We start from the raw sequence: 19,209 nt of genomic DNA, 5'->3' as shown, positions 1-19,209 counted from the left end.
ATTTCCTCATCTCCATTTCCACCAGAAGTACAAATGCATTTCAGGACTTCATTTCATCATATACAAGCATTCTTGCTATCATCTTTCAAGCAAGCGGATTGGGAAGATCCGCAATCGGGGGGAAAGGAAAGCTGGGAATAGGCTCTACCTTTTGGAGGAAATTGGGCAACACTGGCTAGTGCAATCTTTTATTGACTTTGCCATGCAACCTACAGGTTTGATTGCCAGGCACTTGCGAAGGATCACAGAACTTAATTTAGACATGAGAACCTGTAGCCCTCCAGATGTTGCTGGACTACAACTTCCATAATCTCTTGCCATTGGCCATGCTGGCCGAGACTGATAGGACCTGGAGTCCAACATCTGGAGGGCCACAGGTTCTCTACCCCACCCATCTGACTAGATTGCCCCCTAATATTCCTGTAAGGGACAACACAACTGTGTTTTTAATTAATCTAATTAAAAGTGTTTCAACTCCAATTTTATTATAAAATTTGAAGAAATCGACAAGTATAGCATAGAAGGTACAAAATACAGAGAGACACGGCTAAGGCATGTTCAATTACTGTACAGCATTTTGCTCTTCAGAGATCCTCAAGGTGTTGTTGTGTGTAAGCATGTCCAAATCATTACAATCCAGTTCAAGCCAGACGAGAATATAGTTTTGATGTTATTATGTTACCGGTGCAGGCAAAGAGCACCTAGCACATCACATTTAATATTTGCAGTGCAAACAGTCTCATCTACATTACTCTTGCTTACCATGTCAGATTTCTAAGGGGGGAAAAACAAAATCCATCTGCCTGCCTGCTGTTTTGCATTCTCAGCTTCTTGCTTACTATAACTGCTGGCTTTCTTTAAAGAAAGCAAAGAGGCGCAAACAGACTTTCCAGCTGCAGTGATTCTTGTTGTGAATTCTGTCTGGAGGTGCATGTTAGCGTTTACACATTAGCAGCACTGTGATATGGCTGTTTTGAGTACCCACACAAAGCCACAAGAGAATGGAGACCAGAAACCTCAAAAGGGATAAGACTTCAGATAGGATCACTTGGAAGGTTATATATTTCCTGCATGGAAAGCACTTCCCTCTAGGAAAAAGTATGAAAACCAAGTGTGACATATTGGTCAAAGGCAAGCAATTGCTTGCATTAAGACTTGCATTTCGGCTTGCAGAGCTGGTAGGAAATGGAAGCCTTGGTGACAAATACCAAGAGAAATGTTAAATTAATGTCAAGTTTAATGCTATAGCAGGGGACAAATGGTGCTGCCTCACAACACTTCAAGTGTGTATCTTGCAGCAGAAGATATTCTGTAAGAAAACCTAAGCGAGACCCACAACTGAAGCAGTACTTGTACAACCCGACTCGAGTCGCATTTCTTTGGAAGCAAATTCTTCGGGGTTCTTAATTTTCTTCCTGCCCTGCAACACAACAGAGCAGATTTGGAGATTGTGTAGGGCACGCACATACGCGGGAAGTGTGTGGAGTTCCGCTGTGTGAGTAAAAGGTGTTCTGCTTGCGCAATTATTTAGCTGAATACTGCCCACAAGTGTGGATGTAACCAAGGGCTTCTCTTCAAACAAACTGTCACCCACACATTACAGAGTAATTCCTGAGGGACATAGGGAAGTCGCTTCCCTCTTTTTAATAACTACTGACACACATAGTATGAGATCTACTTGAGCTGGTTTCTGGAGATGCCTGAATATTGCATCATTCTTAGAACAGATGAAAATATTCCTGCAAGCTGCAAGAGCAACGTAAAAGTTAGCCAATGACTCCAGCTCAATCTGTGCATAAACTGACATTGAGAAAAGCAGGAAGCCAATTCTAAACCCATGTAAAAAAATAAAAATAAAAATAAAGTAAGAGAGTTTCCTTCCAAACCTCACATTAGGTTTAATGGGTTCCTTAAGTCCTGGAGTATAAAGTTACATCCTAGAGCCACAGTAAGCTCCACGTGGTGTCACAAAATAAAGATACGAGAAAGCTGTTGCAACAATGGCTTTTATCTATATGCCACTGGTGTTGGCCGGCGTGTCTCTTATTAGCAGGCTCTGAGCTCATTTTCTAGCCCATAGATCTTTGACTTTAAATTTTTCAATTCCCCTTGAATTTTTTTAGTTCTCCTATTCCCCTGGCAAACTTCCTGCAGAATTGCAAGGTCTTGCTCTGGCCCCGCAGTTGCCGTCACCTAGAGAGGAAACAAAAACAGATGGATATATAAAGGTTCAGTCAACTTGACCATTATTTTTCAAAGGGTGCATTGGCACCCTAAATGAAGAAGATAATGGACAGGATCAAATGCCTGTATAGTCCCACACAAGCATCTTCCACCTTAGTCTAGCACTCTTTGTGTCCTCAAAGGAAGAAGAGTCCTTTAAAAAATAGTAGCAACACTGAGTTGGAGAACCATTTTTCCAGCTTCAGCTAGTATGGCAACTACAACGCTTCCCGAAAAAAGCTGGATCTCACCGTGGTAATTTCTTGTTATCTCCAGGTTAGACTATTGCAGGGTTAAGTCAACCTAGTATCCTCTAGATCAGGCTTCCTCAAACTCCAGATGTTTTGAGACTACAATTCCCATCATCCGGGACCACTGGTCCAGCTAGCTAGGGCTCATGGGAGCTGTAGGGCTGAGTTTGAGGAAGCCTGCTCTAGATTGTGGTTTGGCTATCCTGGGGTCTGTTGGCTACTGCTGTCCCTTCCTGTCATTTTCAAAAAACTTATAGGGTTAAAAAAATGCTTTCTTGACTGCTTTTGTGGGTCTCCCTGTTGGGTTGCCAAAAGGTTTGTGGCCATCCAAGCCTTCACCTCACCCCATTTTTCTATCTGTTTTTAAAAACTGGATGGGTCACAACATAAAAATAAAAAATGAGAACACAAAATGCATAATAGAACGAAAGCAAACCAATAATCCCTGTCCCACAAACTCATTAAAAGGCCAGTCAAAACTATAGCAAAAGGGATACCAGATCAATTTTGAACATCTCCATTCACAGCTAGCAGGATTTCTAGTTGTGGGCTAGTGTTTGTTTATTTTTCTTCCTTGTAACAGAACTGAATATTGCACCAGAGGAATTCTCTGTCTGAACATTCAAAATCAATTCTACCTAGGACTCAACTACACAACTGCAAACAAAATGTTTTAAGTGTGTTGTAAAGTGCATTATGGACGCGGGTGGCGCTGTGGGTTAAAGCCTCAGCGCCTAGGGCTTGCCGATCGAAAGGTCGGCGGTTCGAATCCCCGCGGCGGGGTGCGCTCCCGCTGCTCGGTCCCAGCGCCTGCCAACCTAGCAGTTCGAAAGCACCCCCGGGGGCAAGTAGATAAATAGGTACCGCTTACCAGCGGGAAGGTAAACGGCGTTCCGTGTGCGGCTCTGGCTCGCCAGAGCAGCATTGTCACACTGGCCACGTGACCCGGAAGTGTCTTCGGACAGCGCTGGCCCCCGGCCAATAGATGTGAGATGGGCGCACAAACCCCAGAGTCTGTCAAGACTGGCCTGTTCGGGCAGGGGTACCTTTACCTTTACCTTTAAAGTGCATTATACAAATGTGACTCTAGATGGCGATAGTGAGCTATGGCAAATTCAATATATTTTTTCAAAATGTTTTTTTAAAAAGGATTTCCACAGCGTTTTTTATACATGTCTAGGTTCCACCCTAGTGGATCTCAGTCCTGTCCTTCTCCTGGTCATAACACTTACCTTGAAAAGCAGTCGCTCTACCTCCTTCAGACTTTGCCGAAGTTGTTTGATGTCTGTCTTAAAGCCTTCCACCTCCATGCAACGCCGTTTCTCCAAGGCCTCATAGCGCTGGGTCATCAGCTGCAGGCGCTTCCCCATCTTTTCTGAGCGTTCCTTTTGAAAGCAAACAGAAGATTACAGATCCCGTGAATAACTCTTGCAATAAAGAGGATGGAGGAGACTATCACAGCATGCCAAAGTGCTTGCTAAGCTTGACAGCAGCAGGGCAAGGCATTACCTTGAAGATCTCTCGTCCTACATCTCCTTCCTCTCGAATCTTAGCCAGCTGCTCTTCCAGGGAAACGCACTGCTCTCGGAACATGTTTGATAGCCGCTGTTCCTGTGTTAATCGCTCCTGTAGCCTCTGTGATTGAGACATATATATATAAACCTTGGCTTATGAAATGCTGTAAAGCAGAGAGAGACCTTATGCAGAACTGCTTCCTTACTAAACAGCACTATGAAGGCAACTAGATCACCCTGAATAGTTAGTGGCTTCTGTTATGACAAAGAAGGGCATTAGCAGGACCACCCTGTGCTTGATTTAAAGTTAAGCTGGTTTGAGACACTAATAGTACTTTAGCTCACATGCTCTAGCTGCAACACTTTAGAATTCAACAAGTCAACTTTGCACGGGCAACAAACTGAACTATGCTCGGTGTTGTGTGTATGTTGCCTGGACAATGAACACAGATAACTATTTGTGTGTCTGAGGACTATTCTTAACCCTCTTTTCCCCTCCACTGCACACTAAAACAGACCCATTTTTTTCAGTCTTTCAACAACAGCGACAAGTGATATGCTAGAAATGAATGAATGAATTACAGAACTACTAATGATAATGAAGGAAAGAGGCACTCTCAACCTGTCAGGAATTTATTTATTATTATTAATTATTATTATTATTATTATTATTATTATTATTATTATTATGTATTTATTTATACGCTGCCTTTTTCCCTGGTGGGAAGGCAGCTTACAGATAAAAATAAGAAGCGCTAACAACATAATATTTTTAAAAAATTGATAGAATTAAAACTAGATACATATATAAAAATTATAAAAACATACCAATAATTACAATGAAAACAACAGAGGACCAGCCCTTTCATTAAAAGCAATCAGTTCCCAAAAGCCTTTTGGAACAAGAAAGTCTTCACCTGCTGGTGGAAAGACAGCAAGGAGAGAGCCAGTATAGCTTCTTTAGGGAGGGAGTTCCAAAATATGGGAGCAGCCACCAAGAAGGCCCTTTCCTGCATCCTTACCAAGCGTATCTGTGAGGGTGGCATGATCAAGAGAAGGGCCTCCCCTGAAGATCTCAAAACCTGGGCAAGTTTGTATGAGGAAATACGTTGTTTCAGACAGCCTGGACCTAAGTTAGGCAGAGCTTTACAGGTCATAACCAGCACTTTGAACTGTGCCTGGAAACAGACCCAGTCGCCAGTGGAGCTGCTGTAACAAGGGAGACGTATGTCCCCTATAACCGGCCCCAACCGCGAGAGCAGGGGAATCCCGGCCATGTCTGCCCTATTTAGGGCCGGCGCAGAGGGGGCTCACCCTCTTTTCGCCAGCTAGCCCCCACGTTTTCCCGCCCTCCCTCCCTTTAGGTAGGCTTTAGGTAGGTCTCTGACTTTGCTATGGACTTCGGTCTATCGCCACATGGGGCATGGTAGGAATTTTTCCCAATTGGCAATTTACAGCCATTTGGTTTTTCGCCTACCTCGTAGCAACTCGTTACAACTCTTCGGCATTGGCGGTAGGCATTGGTAAGAAGGGGTTAAGAGGATGTGTGTGTGTGTGTGGGGAGGAACGCCATCACCTCCCCCCAGTGAGTGAAGGGTGGTCCGTTAAAGGATTCCGGGGGGCGTGGCCCTGTCCCAAGCCTATGGAGGTGAGGGCCAAAGGCACGCCCCCAAGCGGTGACCCGGGGAGCTCCTAGTCGACGTGCCTCGGCAGGAGACTCCCCCGATATAGTGTTAACCCTTCCCCGTGTCTCCAGCAAATGGGCTGGAGCCGGATAGTCGTTAGGACCAATGCCTAAGCCAATGCCTCTCATTCCTGAATTCAATAAAGTTGTGGCCTAATTCACCCATTTAACCTTAAACCATGGTGTCTTGTGTCTTTATTTATCCTGGTGGGGGGCGGGAACTCGCCACGCAACCGGCCCCAATCAACAACCTGAATGCAGATCTTATACAAACTTTTACATCACCAAGTGAACAGCCCCACTAGATCAGAACAAAGGCTAATCTAATCCACCTTTCTGTTCTCTTAGTGGCCAACCAGATGCCTCTGGGAAGTTCACAATCAGGCCTTGAGCACAATATCCTCCTGTGGTGAGGAAAAAGCTACTCTTGATACTGGGGGATTAAAAAAGAAGACATGACTGGCAGGGCAGGACTGGCTTTTTTCGGGCCCACGCAGGACCAGTCTGGATAGCTGGCCTTGGTGAAGATTTGAAGTTTTCATCCCCAAAAAGTTTTTGATTTGAGTTTCTACTGAAATGAGGCTGCATTTTAATGTTGTATTTTAATCTTGTTTTTAAGTTGTTATTTTAATCAATTGTTTTTATACCTGGTGTTAGCCACCCTGAGCCCAGTCTTAGCTGGGGAGGGTGTGGTATAAATAAAACATTATAATTATAAATTAAATAATAATAGGCTACATCTCAATGTGCCACGGCACCAGGGGATGTTGACATTTCATGGTAATATATGTTTGAACCTTCAGAAAGCACAGTTAGTTTATAGCAGTCCCTGTTACCTTAATCTCTGCACAGTATCGTTTACGGCATTCATGCTCTGCTCGTGAAACGTGCTTGGCACCTCTGTCTTGCATTTTCCTCCTGCCAGGAGAAACTCTGCCAATAGAATACCGGTACGGGCTGCTGTCCCACCGCTCTGGGCTGCTTTCCCACTGTTCCGGGCTGCTGTCCCACTGCTCCGGGCTGCTGTCCCACCTCCCAGGGCTGATGCCTTGCTGGCCACTATCCTGCCTTCTCCTGATGTCTCCTGAACCTTGGCCACTGTCTCGCCGGCCGCTGTCTTGGCTTCTATTGATGTCCTCTGACACTCGGCCGCCGTCCTGCCTTCTCTTGATGTCCTCCCGACCTTGGCTGCTGTCCCGCCGGATCCTGCTCCACTTGGGTGCTCCTTTTCTTTTGTCCAGCTTCCTCAGCAGCATGTCCTTCTCTGCCATCCAGGATTTCTCATTTGCCCGTGCGTCAAACTTCATCTGGAGAAAATCTCTGGTGCTCTCGTGCAGCAAGTTCTGAACTTTGTGGTAACTGGAGAGAGGAATGGCAATGAACCGGTCACCAGTTTCTTCCCCAGCTCTTCCATTATCCCAGTTACAAATCGGGGTGGGGGTCAATGGCTTGACAGTGCAATTCACTTTGTCAACGGGCAGCTGTCCCTGGCTTTGGACCCACATGAAACCACTGTGAGGGACCTCAACATAATGAGGCTGTCTTATATTAGAATCTTTGATCCATGCCTTATATTGGAGTCATTTGTTCATCTAGTTCAATACTGTCTATTCTGACTGTCAGCAGCTCATCAGACTTACCATACACAAGTTCCTTTAGTTGGAGATCCGGTTATCTAACTTGGGACCTTTTTTGTATGCAAAGGATGTGCCTTACAACTGAGCTGTGAACCCTCCCTCAAATTAAAGCCAGCACCCAGAGCCATGCTTCTCTTCCATACCTGAGTGGCGACCCAAACCCTGGACCATATTAAAAATATGATGCTCTACTGACAAGAGCTATCTGTATGCATGCATATAATGAGTTCAAGTTCATATCTAAGGAGTAGGACAGTGCAAATGTATGACTGGTTTCTATGTTATGTTTGCCACTTTATACCTGCTACGAGAGACACAAAGTACCCTGTGACTTCACACAGTATCAAATCAACGCCAATAGGAGATCCATGCACTATCTTAATACAGTTGACCAGCATTTCTGCCCATCACAGTAAGGTTTGTTTTTATTGGTCCCACAATATGCTATGAAGGCACAAGAAGTGACCACCTTGCTGAAGCTAAGTAGGTCTGGGTCTGGTCAGTACCTAGGTGGGTGACTGCCTAAGAACCACACGTACAGTGGTGCCCGCAAGACGAATGCCTCGCAAGACGGAAAACCCGCTAGATGAAAGGGTTTTTCGTTTTTGAGCTGCTTCGCAAGACGATTTCCCCTATGGGCTTGCTTTGCAAGACGAAAACGTCTTGCAAGTGTTCCGATTTTTTTCTGCTTCCCCCCCTTTTTCTAAGCCGCTAATAGCCTTTTAGCTGCTAATCCGCTAAGCCTTTAATAGCCGCTAAGCCTTTAATAGCGCTAATCCGCTAATCCGCTAATAGGGTTGCTTCGCAAGACGAAAAAACCGTTAGACGAAGAGACTCGCGGAACGGATTAATTTCGTCTTGCGAGGCACCACTGTACATCACCATTGGTTCCACAATGAAAAAAGGTGGGATAGAAATGTAAGTAAAATACCATGAATAAAATGATTTGTATTCAGACTGAAAGCAAAGAAACATTCTTCTTGCACTTACTTCTGAGTAAGCTCCTTGATCTTCTCCTGGTCCCTCTGATGCTGGACCAGAGACTCTTCTATGCGGATTCGTCTGTCCTCCAGCAATGCTTCAGTTTGTTCCTTGGACAGCTTGGCCTGTTCCTCTAGCTGAGCTTGAAGAGCTTCAACCTAAACAAGTACAGAAAAGGGGGTAGAATTTTCTGTTATGTTTTCCTCTGGCAGAACAGCTAACATTGTTCTATACACAAAGAATAACTGGGAGCCGTAATGTTCAGAAGTGCGATTTCCACCTTCTTAGAAACCTGTCCAGAGCAGCTAGATGCTGGAGAATAGCAGAAAAATGGCTTCATACCCTCCTTATTAACTTTCTCATCATTTCTTTCTTTGTCACAGTGGAAGATTTGATGCTGAACTAGATGGCCCTTAGAAAGAGCTAGAATGGATATTATTTTTTTGTTCCTGTTGTGAGACTATTATGGAAGTCATTTGGTAAAAAAAAAATGCATTTGCAAAGTAATCCCAGTCAGGTTCTTGTTCTTGCTTTTTAACAGGCAACTTTAAGCAGCCTTATTCAGCTATAAAAATAACTCTGAAACTCTAGGTTTTGCACAATAAAAAGTTCCATACCTACCTAAACTGTCAATCTTGGAATATAAAAGCAATACTGAAAAACAATTGGAAAGCTAAGAGATTGTAAGATAGATTGGGGCAGTCAAGCATTACAATGAAAGAGAAATAAGGCAGCTAAATACCCAAATCAATGAACTCTGTTTTTAAGTTCCTTTACTAATTCAATGATCATGCTATTCACTGACCATGATTACTGCAATTGTCATATGACAAACCAGTGATCTGGAGCCATTTAGCCCATTTCCCTCCCTTTTCTTCAAATGCATTTGATTCATCACCATATGAATGAGTTGCTAATAGATCAGCTACACTGGCTTACAAGTATGGGGGGTGGGGGGTGTTGTCACAATCAGCCACCCTAAGTAAAGATATAAATTTTTTGAAGTCCAATGCAAAACAGACAACTCTTCTCTGAATATTCTGGCCTCTCTTTTTTTACTGTTGGCTCTGAGCATTTAAAGCAAAGATCAATGTTTAATTGAGTGTGATGACATCATAAGCAAAGAGAAAGAATAGGGTCTCAAATAAATTTACAGCATTGTTTTAAGATGCCTGAGAGTACATACCTGAAAACAAACGCCACAGGAATGTCTTACTGACTGACAACAGGAACAAAAAAAACGAACACAGGAAGCAGTCTTTTGCATTTAAGTCACTGGAAGGTTAATGTTCTAGAATGGCTTTAAGTATGTTTTAATAATTTGTTTTAAATTTTGCTGTTTTAACAGTCTGATGTTTGCTGCCCTAGGCTCCTACGGGAGGAAGGTTGGGATACAAATTTAATGAATAAAATTAAGCAATGATATACTTCTTGTTGGCTAGCGTTCTAAGATAAGTTAACGTAAGAAAGTTTATGGGAGGAATGTTTCCTCTCCTCTCCTCCCGGTGGCGCTGTTGGGACAGGATTTTGGAGCAAAGCTCTGGGAGGACCACTTCACGAAATGAACAGGAAGGGCTAAAAGCCCACCTGAGTTGGCTTACCACTTTTTTTTGCAGTAAGTACACTAGAGTTGGGGGAGGGTCACAGGGTCAAAGGAAATGTTCAGAGCAGTTCTTCCTTTCACCTCCCAAAGGTGTCTCTGTCTCCCTGGGGATGGCCCATTGTACAGGGCAGGGGTAGGCAACCTAAGGCCTAGGGGCCAGATCCAGCCCAACTGCCTTCTCAATCCGGCTCACAGACGGTCCAGGAATCAATGTTTTTTTACATGAGTAGAATGTATCCTTTTATTTAAAATGCATCTCTGGGTTATTTGTGGGGCCTGCCTGGTGTTTTTACATGAGTAGAATGTGTGCTTTTATTTAAAATGCATCTCTGGGTTATTTGTGGGGCATAGGAATTCGTTCATTTTTTTCTCTCCAAAATATAGTCCAGACCACCACATGGTCTGAGGGACGGGTGGACTGGCCCACGGCTGAAAAAGGTTGCTGACCCCTGGTACAGGGGATTATCACTGACTTGCTCCCCTGATTTCAATGGATGGCAATGTGCATAAAATCATGCCCATCATTGGCTAAGTTGACTTTTTACGGAGGAAGAACTATTTGGTTTTAGAGATCTAAAAGCAACAGAAGTCCACCCAGGCTGCACAAAGCCACTTACCTGCAATAAGAGTGTTTGCTCATCTTTCTTGTATCTATCCTCATTTTCTGGTTTTTCTCCATTCTCTGCTGGTTTTGTGGCACAGTGTTTTATACCTAGAGCAGAAATAAAAGTTGAATTGGTAAAGAAAAGCTATGTCACTCCTTTATTTAGATGTCCCCCCCTCCACGCCCACAATAGCCTCTCTCTTCAGATGTCTTCTTTGATGGAAATAATTTTTAGCTTCTCACTTACCTGCTTTTGAAGTATGCTTGCCACTTCGATCATGTGAATCCCTGCCCTTGATTAGCTTTTGAGGTATAGTGGCCTGCAAGGACAAAGAGAGTTGATTTTCTGCTCTGCTTTTGAGATAGGCTTCAGTAGCAATACGATGCAAAAAGCCTTGGAGGGAAAGGAATTCTAAAGTAAAATAGGCACATGACTGAATCCCAGAATGCAACATGAACTTGTGGCTCGGTTCTCCGTGCAGCTTCGTTACTCTAGCAGCCCAGTTCCTAGAAGGGCACTTCTACCCATGTTGTGTGTACAGGTCTCATCTAGTTCTGCCACCCAACAGCACCAAATGGGTGGTGTTTCACTGCTGGAGTTGGGCTTCAGAATTAGGAGTCAGCTTGCCCCCGATTACCAAGATTGTTTTCTGGGTCCTAAGGGGGATGATATCCATCTTGCCGCAGAAAAGGCTTCTGCTTACAGAACGGAAGTTTTCCCTTTCTCTCCCTTCTGCTCCACAGATGTGCTCTGGAGTGTTGGGGGACAGAAAGGAGAAGGGTTTTTTTTTGGGTGTGGGGCGTGTTGCTCAGACAAACACAGAACATTGACTAGGGTTGAGGAGGCCTAAGCCACACCTACATCCTACAATGTTGTGTGCATTTCCTGCTTTTGGAAGACAGGTGGAGCTACAACCCATTGTGCTGTCTTTTCATCCTGGGAGAAATGTGCAAACCATTACTGCCCTGCAGAGTCAGTTTCTTTTTCTGTTTAATGCAAAAAATCAGGGTTGTAGCTCTTGCTCTGACATTATAACCCCCACACTAGTAGCATGTATTTGTTAGGCCTGAGCATTCCTAAAACCTTTTGTGGAAGTAACCAAGTAAATGTGCTCAGAATCAGGAAACTGGACACCAAGCCCCTTGTTACAAGTTGGTTAGACCATGGTGCTGATAACGCCAAGGTTGCAGGTTCAATCCCTGTATGGACCAGCTGCATATTCCTGCATTGCAGGGGGTTGGACTAGATGACCCTCAGGGTCCCTTCCAACTCTACAGTGCTATGATTCTGCTAAGTGTCTTTCTCATCTTTGTATACTTGCTGGCAAAATAAAAAACGAGCAAACCTCCGGAACAAATAATGGTAGACAGCTGGTTGAAATCATTTGCGTAGACTGTTTTAAGTAGCTGTTTTTGCAGAGATAACAGTTGCTTTTTAAAGACAACCCACTGGAATTTGTAACTATGTAAGGCACTGGATTTAGTGGTATGGGATAAAGTCCACACACTTTTAATAAATAAATAAATAAATAAATAAATAAATAAATAAATAAATATAATAATAATAGTACCCCACCCAACTGACTGGATTTCCCCAGATTAAGAAATGAATAACAGCATATAAGCAATTTCAAAAAAGGAAAGACTGCAATCTGTTGAGCTAGATATCTGACAAAGTGGGCTCTGACCAATGGAAACTTTTACAGTATCACAATATATTTATTAGGCTTTGCTTAATGGGTTACTTTGTGAAGGCTATTCCATAGTTACAGATTTTAGAAGGATAGTTCTGTTAGCCTACTTTTGCTTAGGGATTTAGAGTGCAATCCTTTGCACACTTACCCAGAAGCAGGCTGAACTCAGCAGGGCTTACTTCTGAGAAGACATTCACAGGATTGTGTGGCATGGCATATAGTTATTTCCACTCCAGAAATTTACTTTAGCTATTTCACTATATATTGCTGCAATTCTTTACTGTTTTGCTGTCATGGTTTACTATTGTTACTTTACATGTCACATCCTGCTGCACTTTATTGTCTTAATATGCTTTGTGAACCACCAAAGGCAATGCCTTTAATGTACTTTATATCTCACAGAAGCAACATAGAACAGTTTAGAAAGAACCTGAAATAAAAATGTCTTGTGGGTTAACAGAGGCGCTCTTACCTTGTGAGGTGGTTCCTTGCAGAAATAGGTAACTTCGCCACTGTCTGTTCCCAGTAAAGCCAAAAGATGCTGGATCTTCTTTCTATCCTCCAGCTCTCTGAAATCAGTTTAAAGGACAGTGACTTATTTCTGTTCCCAAAGGCACTAGTGGGTGCACCCCTAAGGCCAACTAGTGGAAGCCCAGGAAACATCCAAGAAGTGGGAATAGATAGCTCCCCTGTCTGTATACACTGGAGAAATTCTCTTTCCTGTAGAATCTGGCTGCTGAACAAGATCTTATGTAAAGACAGTGTGTAGTGAAAGGCCCCCAATTTTCCCTATCCCATTTCTTTCTCTCTTCTCACTAATGTTGCATCTGTTCCACAAAGAATTGACGGAGCATATAGTAACTCCTTCCTACTCAAAATGAGGACTCAGATTGCCAACTGCTTTGCATATCCTAACACAGCCGTTCAGCAAAAAGGAAAGAAATAGTCTTTGAAGTCCTTCCAGCCTGGTGTAACAGGCCAGTGGCCCATCTAGTCAAGCACTCTGTTCTCACCATGGTCAACCAGCTGCCTATGAGAAGCCTGCAAGGAGAACCTGAGCCCTGTCGCCACCTAGTGCCACATTTGTATATTGCACTTTACAACACACTTAAAACATTTTATTTGCAGCTGTATAGCTGTCCAGGGTGAAAAACTCTTTTCTATCCACTTTCTCCATGCTATGCAATAACTTTATAAACTTCTAACATGTCACCTCTTATTTGCCTTTTCTCTAAACTAAAAAGTGCCAAATGCTGCAACATTTCCTCGGGTGGGAGTTGCTCCACCTCTTTTATTGTTTTGCTTGTTTTGCATGCCCTTTTCCCGAGACTCTAGGACAACAGCAGAGGGGATTGGACAGCAGAACATCTACCTTAGGATAGGAAGCATGCACCACATTCTTCCCTGCAGATCTCTTCATGTGTGAGAGAACAGCAAGTATCTCAGTCCCTGTAACTTTAAAAAGAAATGGCACAGGCATGCCACTCCCCTCTGTTCTGCAGGCTGTTTTTTACTCTTCCCACCTAAGGCAACAAACCTGATTTTCAGCCTATCATTCTCAGCATAAAGGCGCAAGACGTGCTCCCTCTCCTGAAAGAGGAAAACCTGCATGTCACTCAGAGCCTTCTGCAGCTCCGCGATTTCTTCTTCTCGCTGACGCATTTCCCATTGTAATTTGTGCTGCAGGGGGGAAACGGAAGCATATTGTTATTGATCACCTAGCCATTACAGCAAAGGTAGAGCAGAGAGAGGGTTTCTCATTGCTCATTGGGAACCAAATACTGTACTGATGAAATAACCTTTGCTCCAAATCCCCTGATTACTACTCGCAACTGTTTCATATACCTATTAAATCATAAGAAAGAAAGAACGGAACACTGTGGAACCCAGCAGCACAATTGCTATGAGGCCACGTAAGTTTCCCAATGCTAGTCCTGGTAGTGACCCTGGAAGTAGGAGTGGGACCACTGCGACAAGGCACTATTGTGCCCCAACCCAAGTTACTCCAGGATGATATGATGGTCCACTATTGAAAACTAACATTCTGGGATTCTCCAACACCAACTCCGCTAGTTCAGTCACAGAAGCCGTTGGGCAGTGGCACTGGCAGGACACCAGCAAAATCCCCATTTTGCATTTCTGACCCTACATTAGGTACAACCCCTTACATCCCATCTATATTTGATTGACTAGTTTTCAATAAAATAAGCTACTGGTTTAATAGCTGCCATATTAGAATTCATTTTATTTAGGATGAGGCTAATGGTTTGACACTCAAACCCAGGTTTATAGTTTTAAAACTGAGCAGCACAAAGACTTCACTGCTCAATACTTTAACTTAAGTATTAAGAGTCCTTCCCAAAGCTATAGATAACTCTGGCAGCTGCTGCCATGACCCACACCATTCAAATTTACGCCTCTTTGTATTTTCAAAATGGACCAACACTCCTCACTTGGAATTTCCCAGAAAATCCAAGATGGCAAATACTGCCTTTGCAAACCAAGTAACAAAGCATATCAGCAAACACTAAATCCTGATTCAAAATACTAAACCTGGCTTTGCCAACCACCGGATAAAGTGATCCATTCACCCATCTTTTGCTTTTCCCATACCTGCTCATCATGTGATGCTTTATATTTCTCCAGCCTTTGGACCAGTTCCTCATGCTCTTCATCAAAGTCTGCAATCTTCTTTCGGTAGTATTCCAGCAGTTGCCGGGAAGGGCGGAGAAAGGCCAGACGTTCGTTGATTGAAGGAAGAGGAGTACAATCATTCTGGTGAGGTGATGGGAAACTAGGAGATTTGGGGGAGCCGTGACCGGCAGCTGACCTGAACACCATGATTGAATATAACAAGAACAATTCTATTACAAAGTCATAAAGACTACCAAACCTCAATTCTTGCAGTTAGCAATAACATAAAAACACAGAATGGTTTCACACAGGTCACAAAATCTAGACCTGAATTTAATCTATCCCACCTCTAGTTTCTCAAAACTGTGGCAGGCTCCCTTTGGGGAAAATGGAACACCTGGAAAGGATTCTGAAACTTTCTTTCCCACTAGACAAAAACTGAGTGGTATTATTGCTCCTTGGGAGAGGACCCTCAGTGATCCATCTTTGATTTTTGAGAAACTCAATTTCTCCTAAAGAAGGTACCTTTCCCCTGCCTTCTGTGAAACCTTTTTGGACAAAGGCATGACTAAGCACACCCAAACATTAAAGGTGTCAAAATTGGCATTGTTCTACATCCAAAATTGGCTCTTCCACTTCACCACACTCCTGCATCAGCATATACATGCAGGAAACACCTGCAAGATGCATGGGCATTGCAGGGTATTTGAATTCGCACCTGCTCTTGGGAATTTCCTCACCTTGTCCTCCATACAGATACTTTCCTTTGTGTTGCTCATTTAAGGAAAAGGGGGAAAATTAGCACAAAGACAAAAAATTGGTTGTGTGATCTGCACGTGTGTACACAAGAGTGATGTGGGCAGCCACACCCACATTAGCCTTGGTTATGCCACAGCTTTTGGCCCATGCAGTCCTTAAAGGGCTGGCCAACAAGGAATGTGGCCTTTGGACCGACAAAGGTTGGACAACTCTATCTTAGGGGTAGGTAGGTACCAAGCTACAATACAATGTTCTGCCTCTATGTGTGGAATGGCAGATGGTCTTCAAGAAAAGATATTCATAATATTTAATACAAATGAAGAGGAAATCAAGCAGTCAGTTCCTTGACTTACCTTTTGGAGGCAGAGGGTGTTCTTGGAGAGGAAGTCATGTTGCTCACTCCTACCACCTGTAGTAGTGCCAAATATACCTTTTTTTACTCTTTGGTAACATAAGCATAAAGCCAAAGGTTCAGCCAAAGGTATTAACGGTTCTCTAGTGGCCCATTTTTATTTCCTCACAAACAGATGCATGTGCTCAAAGAAAGTGGTTTGAGAACCAAATTCACATGAAATCAAGCCGTGCTGCAGCCAACAATTTTCCAATCTGATATGGCAAACTATGCACTTGTAACAGGCTTCATACACGATAGTGCACATATAAATGATTTATTACATTTATCCTATCACACAGAGCTAGGAATTTCAACCAAAAGGCCCCTACCTTTCTTCAGGGGCTAATGTATGCTACGCAATGGGAAAGGTAGCAGGGATAGTCAAAACAGGAAGGATGTCATGGGAAGGGGTAGAGAGAAATAAAGTAATATGACTGTCAGACAGGTGGCTTAAATTGTGGCAAGTTGTTATGAGCAGATGCTAGCAAGGGACGTATCTAGGGCTGGTGAAACCGTTTTACCACCCCACCCCGCTTTTTATCCCTGAAACAGCTGTGAGGTTGAGTGGTCTTAGAGACAGTGACTGGTCCAGGAGTACTTTTAGCTAAAAAGGGACTTAAACCCAACTCCCCCCAAGCCCAAATTGCTAGGCAACACAACACGTTGGTTGTATCCAACCCCACACCCCAAAATAATCTAGGAGGGCTGGCTGTAAACCTGTATATTTGCCTGCTTGGGCATATTTTTGGGGACCCACCTGATTTCTGTGGCTGTAAGATCTTTTACATTGCTTCTGAGTATTGCGTTTTAATGGTTGTAACCCGCTGTAATAGTAATAATAAGTGGGGATCTTTACTCTCCTAGTCATCTGAATTAGACGCCCCCCAACTTAACTTTTAAAGATGAAAATCAAACAGGAGCCCCTTCCTTTCTGTCCTAGCAAAGCACCGTGAACCCGCCCTACGGAGCAAGCAGTTTGCATCGTGTCTCTCTCCGCTCCTGCCCCACTTCAGCCATCCCACGCCTCCCCGCCGCTCACCCCAAACACACTAACCGCTCTAACACTCCCGTTCGCGCCGCAGCTAGTGCTCCTCTCAACCGACGAACCAAAAAGCCAAGCCGAGGGCCCCTCCGCCCCTACAAGTATTCTCCAATCGAAAGAGCTGTAAGAAACGGAGTCGGAGCTTTTCGCCCAATCCCAGCTCTCTTGCCATCCAGCAGTACTTTTAAACTCTCGTTTACAAGGGGAAACGAAGCCCAAACGTGGGAAGAACGGAAAGCGGCGGCGCATGCGAGGAGTCGGCGATAGGCTTATAGAGGCATGTTAAAAGTTAATCCAAACCCTTCGCCAAAACGAAAGCAAAGAAGGAATTAATATAAATCAAAGCAAATCGTTTTCTGGTATCTTAAACCCCCACTTAAGTGAGTAAAAAATTACTACGTCGTTTATTTCCAGAGAAGTCGCTCTGTTAATCAGTTTGCAGCATCAACTAAGAGCAGGCACCCCTAACCTTCGGCCCTCCAGATGTTTTGGACTACAATTCCCACCATCCCTGACCACTGGTCCTATTAGCTAGGGATCATGGGAGTTGTAGGCGAAAACATCTGGAGGGCCGCAGGTTGGGGATGCCTGGCTAAGAGACTTGGGATAATTTCAAAGCACAGCACATTCCTATGTTTAAAGGTAGGTAAAGGTACCCCTGCCCGAACGGGCCAGTCTTGCCAGACTCTGGGGTTTGTGCGCCCATCTCACATCTATTGGCCGGGGGCCAGCGCTGTCCGGAGACACTTCCGGGTCACGTGGCCAGCGTGACAACGCTGCTCTGGCGAGCCAGAGCCGCACACGGAACGCCGTTTACCTTCCCGCTGGTAAGCGGTACCTATTTATCTACTTGCCCCCGGGGGTGCTTTCGAACTGCTAGGTTGGCAGGCGCTGGGACCGAGCAGCGGGAGCGTACCCCGCCGCGGGGATTCGAACCGCCGACCTTTCGATCGGCAAGCCCTAGGCGCTGAGGCTTTAGCCCACAGCGCCACCCGCGTCCTATTCCTATGTTTACTAAGAGGCAAAAAAACCCATTAACGTTTGGGCGTTATGCAGTGGGATCTACTTCTGAATAAACTTAACTAGGGTTGGTGCCCCTGAAGACAATGACACTGCAAATTTTAATAAGCTTACTCGGCAAAAAGTGGCACTGAGTTTAATGGTATTTATTCCTAGGGAGGTGTGCATAGGATTGCAGCTATCATTGCACTTCTGTGCATATTCGCTTGGAAATAAATCCGACTGTGTTCCTTGCTCCAATCCTGTACATGCTTACTTTGGAGTAGACTCCGTTTAGTATTGATTTACTTCTGAGTAAACATGTACAGGATTGTGGCTGTTACAGAATCATAGAATTGTAGAGTTGGAAGGGACCCTGAGGATCATCTAGTCCAACCCTCTGCATTGCAGAAATAAATCAGCTATTCTATTAACTGTGAAGTCCTTTTAAATATATATTAAGAAATAAGCCCCATTGTATTTGCTGTAAGCGTGGATGGGATCACACCCCACAACTCTTTGTTTGTTATATTGCTTACTTACTACATTGCTTACCAAACCACTCTGAACAACAACAAAAATAGTAAAATCACTATTTAATACTTAAAACAATAATCCTCTAAATTCCCTCATGTGTATTGATGCTTGTCAATTCAGGATCTTTGTGCATCTGGTAAATAGTTCATGAAAGTTTATTGCATTTACAAGTATTTAAGGTGCCACAATACTCTAGTTTTTGCTACAACAGACTAACATGGCTATCCTGTAAATTTAAAAGTGGACAACAGTCCATTTATCAAAACACTGTTCCAACATACATTCTGGTACTTTAAAAAATCCTAATTGGTACCAGTGCAGTCAGGCCAGGATTGGCCTATCTTGCCCTGGTGAGCAACAAAGTAAGTACAGTTAACTCTTTATTAGGTGGGGAAAGGATCTGCACAGGAGTATTAGGTCAAATAAGCACAGCAGCTCTTGTTTGGTAGGTGCCCTTATGAAGCAGCTGTGGAGATTGAAGGGTCTCCAGGGTTTCCCCCAAGCAATCTGAGACTGCGCCTGTATGACGTTAATTTCTCCATCATCCTCTTCATGCCTCTCTTGGCTCTGGGAAACCAGGCTGGAGCTAGGGGAGCTTGTTGCAGCAGGACGGGGAGAAACCTGTGCACCTTCACCAGCCTGATTCATCTCTG

General features: G+C 44.0%; 1 protein-coding gene across 3 annotated transcripts; it reads right to left on the bottom strand.

Moving 5' to 3' along the window:
• Positions 1 to 465: 465 nt before the first annotated feature.
• CCDC77 (coiled-coil domain containing 77) lies at positions 466 to 17,284 on the bottom strand. Of its 3 annotated transcripts, none has more exons than XM_082240506.1 (12): positions 17,033 to 17,284; positions 15,938 to 15,993; positions 14,805 to 15,021; positions 13,729 to 13,871; positions 12,664 to 12,760; positions 10,745 to 10,817; positions 10,511 to 10,605; positions 8,300 to 8,448; positions 6,509 to 7,031; positions 3,984 to 4,109; positions 3,707 to 3,859; positions 466 to 2,193 (listed from the first exon to the last, which is right to left on the bottom strand). In XM_082240506.1, the coding sequence occupies exons 1-12, from the start codon at positions 17,267 to 17,269 to the stop codon at positions 2,047 to 2,049; spliced, it is 2,016 nt and encodes a 671-aa protein (XP_082096632.1). In that variant the 5' UTR covers positions 17,270 to 17,284; the 3' UTR covers positions 466 to 2,046. The 3 variants fall into 3 exon arrangements, with proteins under 3 accessions (XP_082096632.1, XP_082096633.1, XP_082096634.1); XM_082240507.1 differs by lacking the exon at positions 17,033 to 17,284 and adding an exon at positions 16,736 to 17,023; XM_082240508.1 differs by lacking the exon at positions 17,033 to 17,284 and adding an exon at positions 16,874 to 17,023 and having other exon boundaries at positions 15,938 to 15,995.
• Between the last annotated feature and the right edge of the window lie 1,925 nt (positions 17,285 to 19,209).

Source organism: Podarcis vaucheri, assembly GCF_965113315.1.
Source record: "Podarcis vaucheri genome assembly, chromosome: 10".
Lineage (NCBI taxonomy): Eukaryota > Metazoa > Chordata > Lepidosauria > Squamata > Lacertidae > Podarcis > Podarcis vaucheri.
The sequence above is the reverse complement of the archived record's forward strand: the minus strand, read 5'-3'. Positions and strand labels throughout refer to the sequence as shown.

Excerpts from the sequence above, each read along its gene's own strand:
- CCDC77 (XM_082240506.1), bottom strand. The coding sequence starts at position 17,269 with ATGCGCCGCCGCTTTCCGTTCTTCCCACGTTTGGGCTTCGTTTCCCCT. Across the intron at positions 15,994-17,032 it reads CGAACGGGAGTGTTAGAGCG|GTGGTAGGAGTGAGCAACAT; the intron begins GTTAGTGTGTTT and ends GCACTACTACAG. Across the intron at positions 10,818-12,663 it reads GCAAGGAACCACCTCACAAG|GCCACTATACCTCAAAAGCT; the intron begins GTAAGAGCGCCT and ends TTGTCCTTGCAG.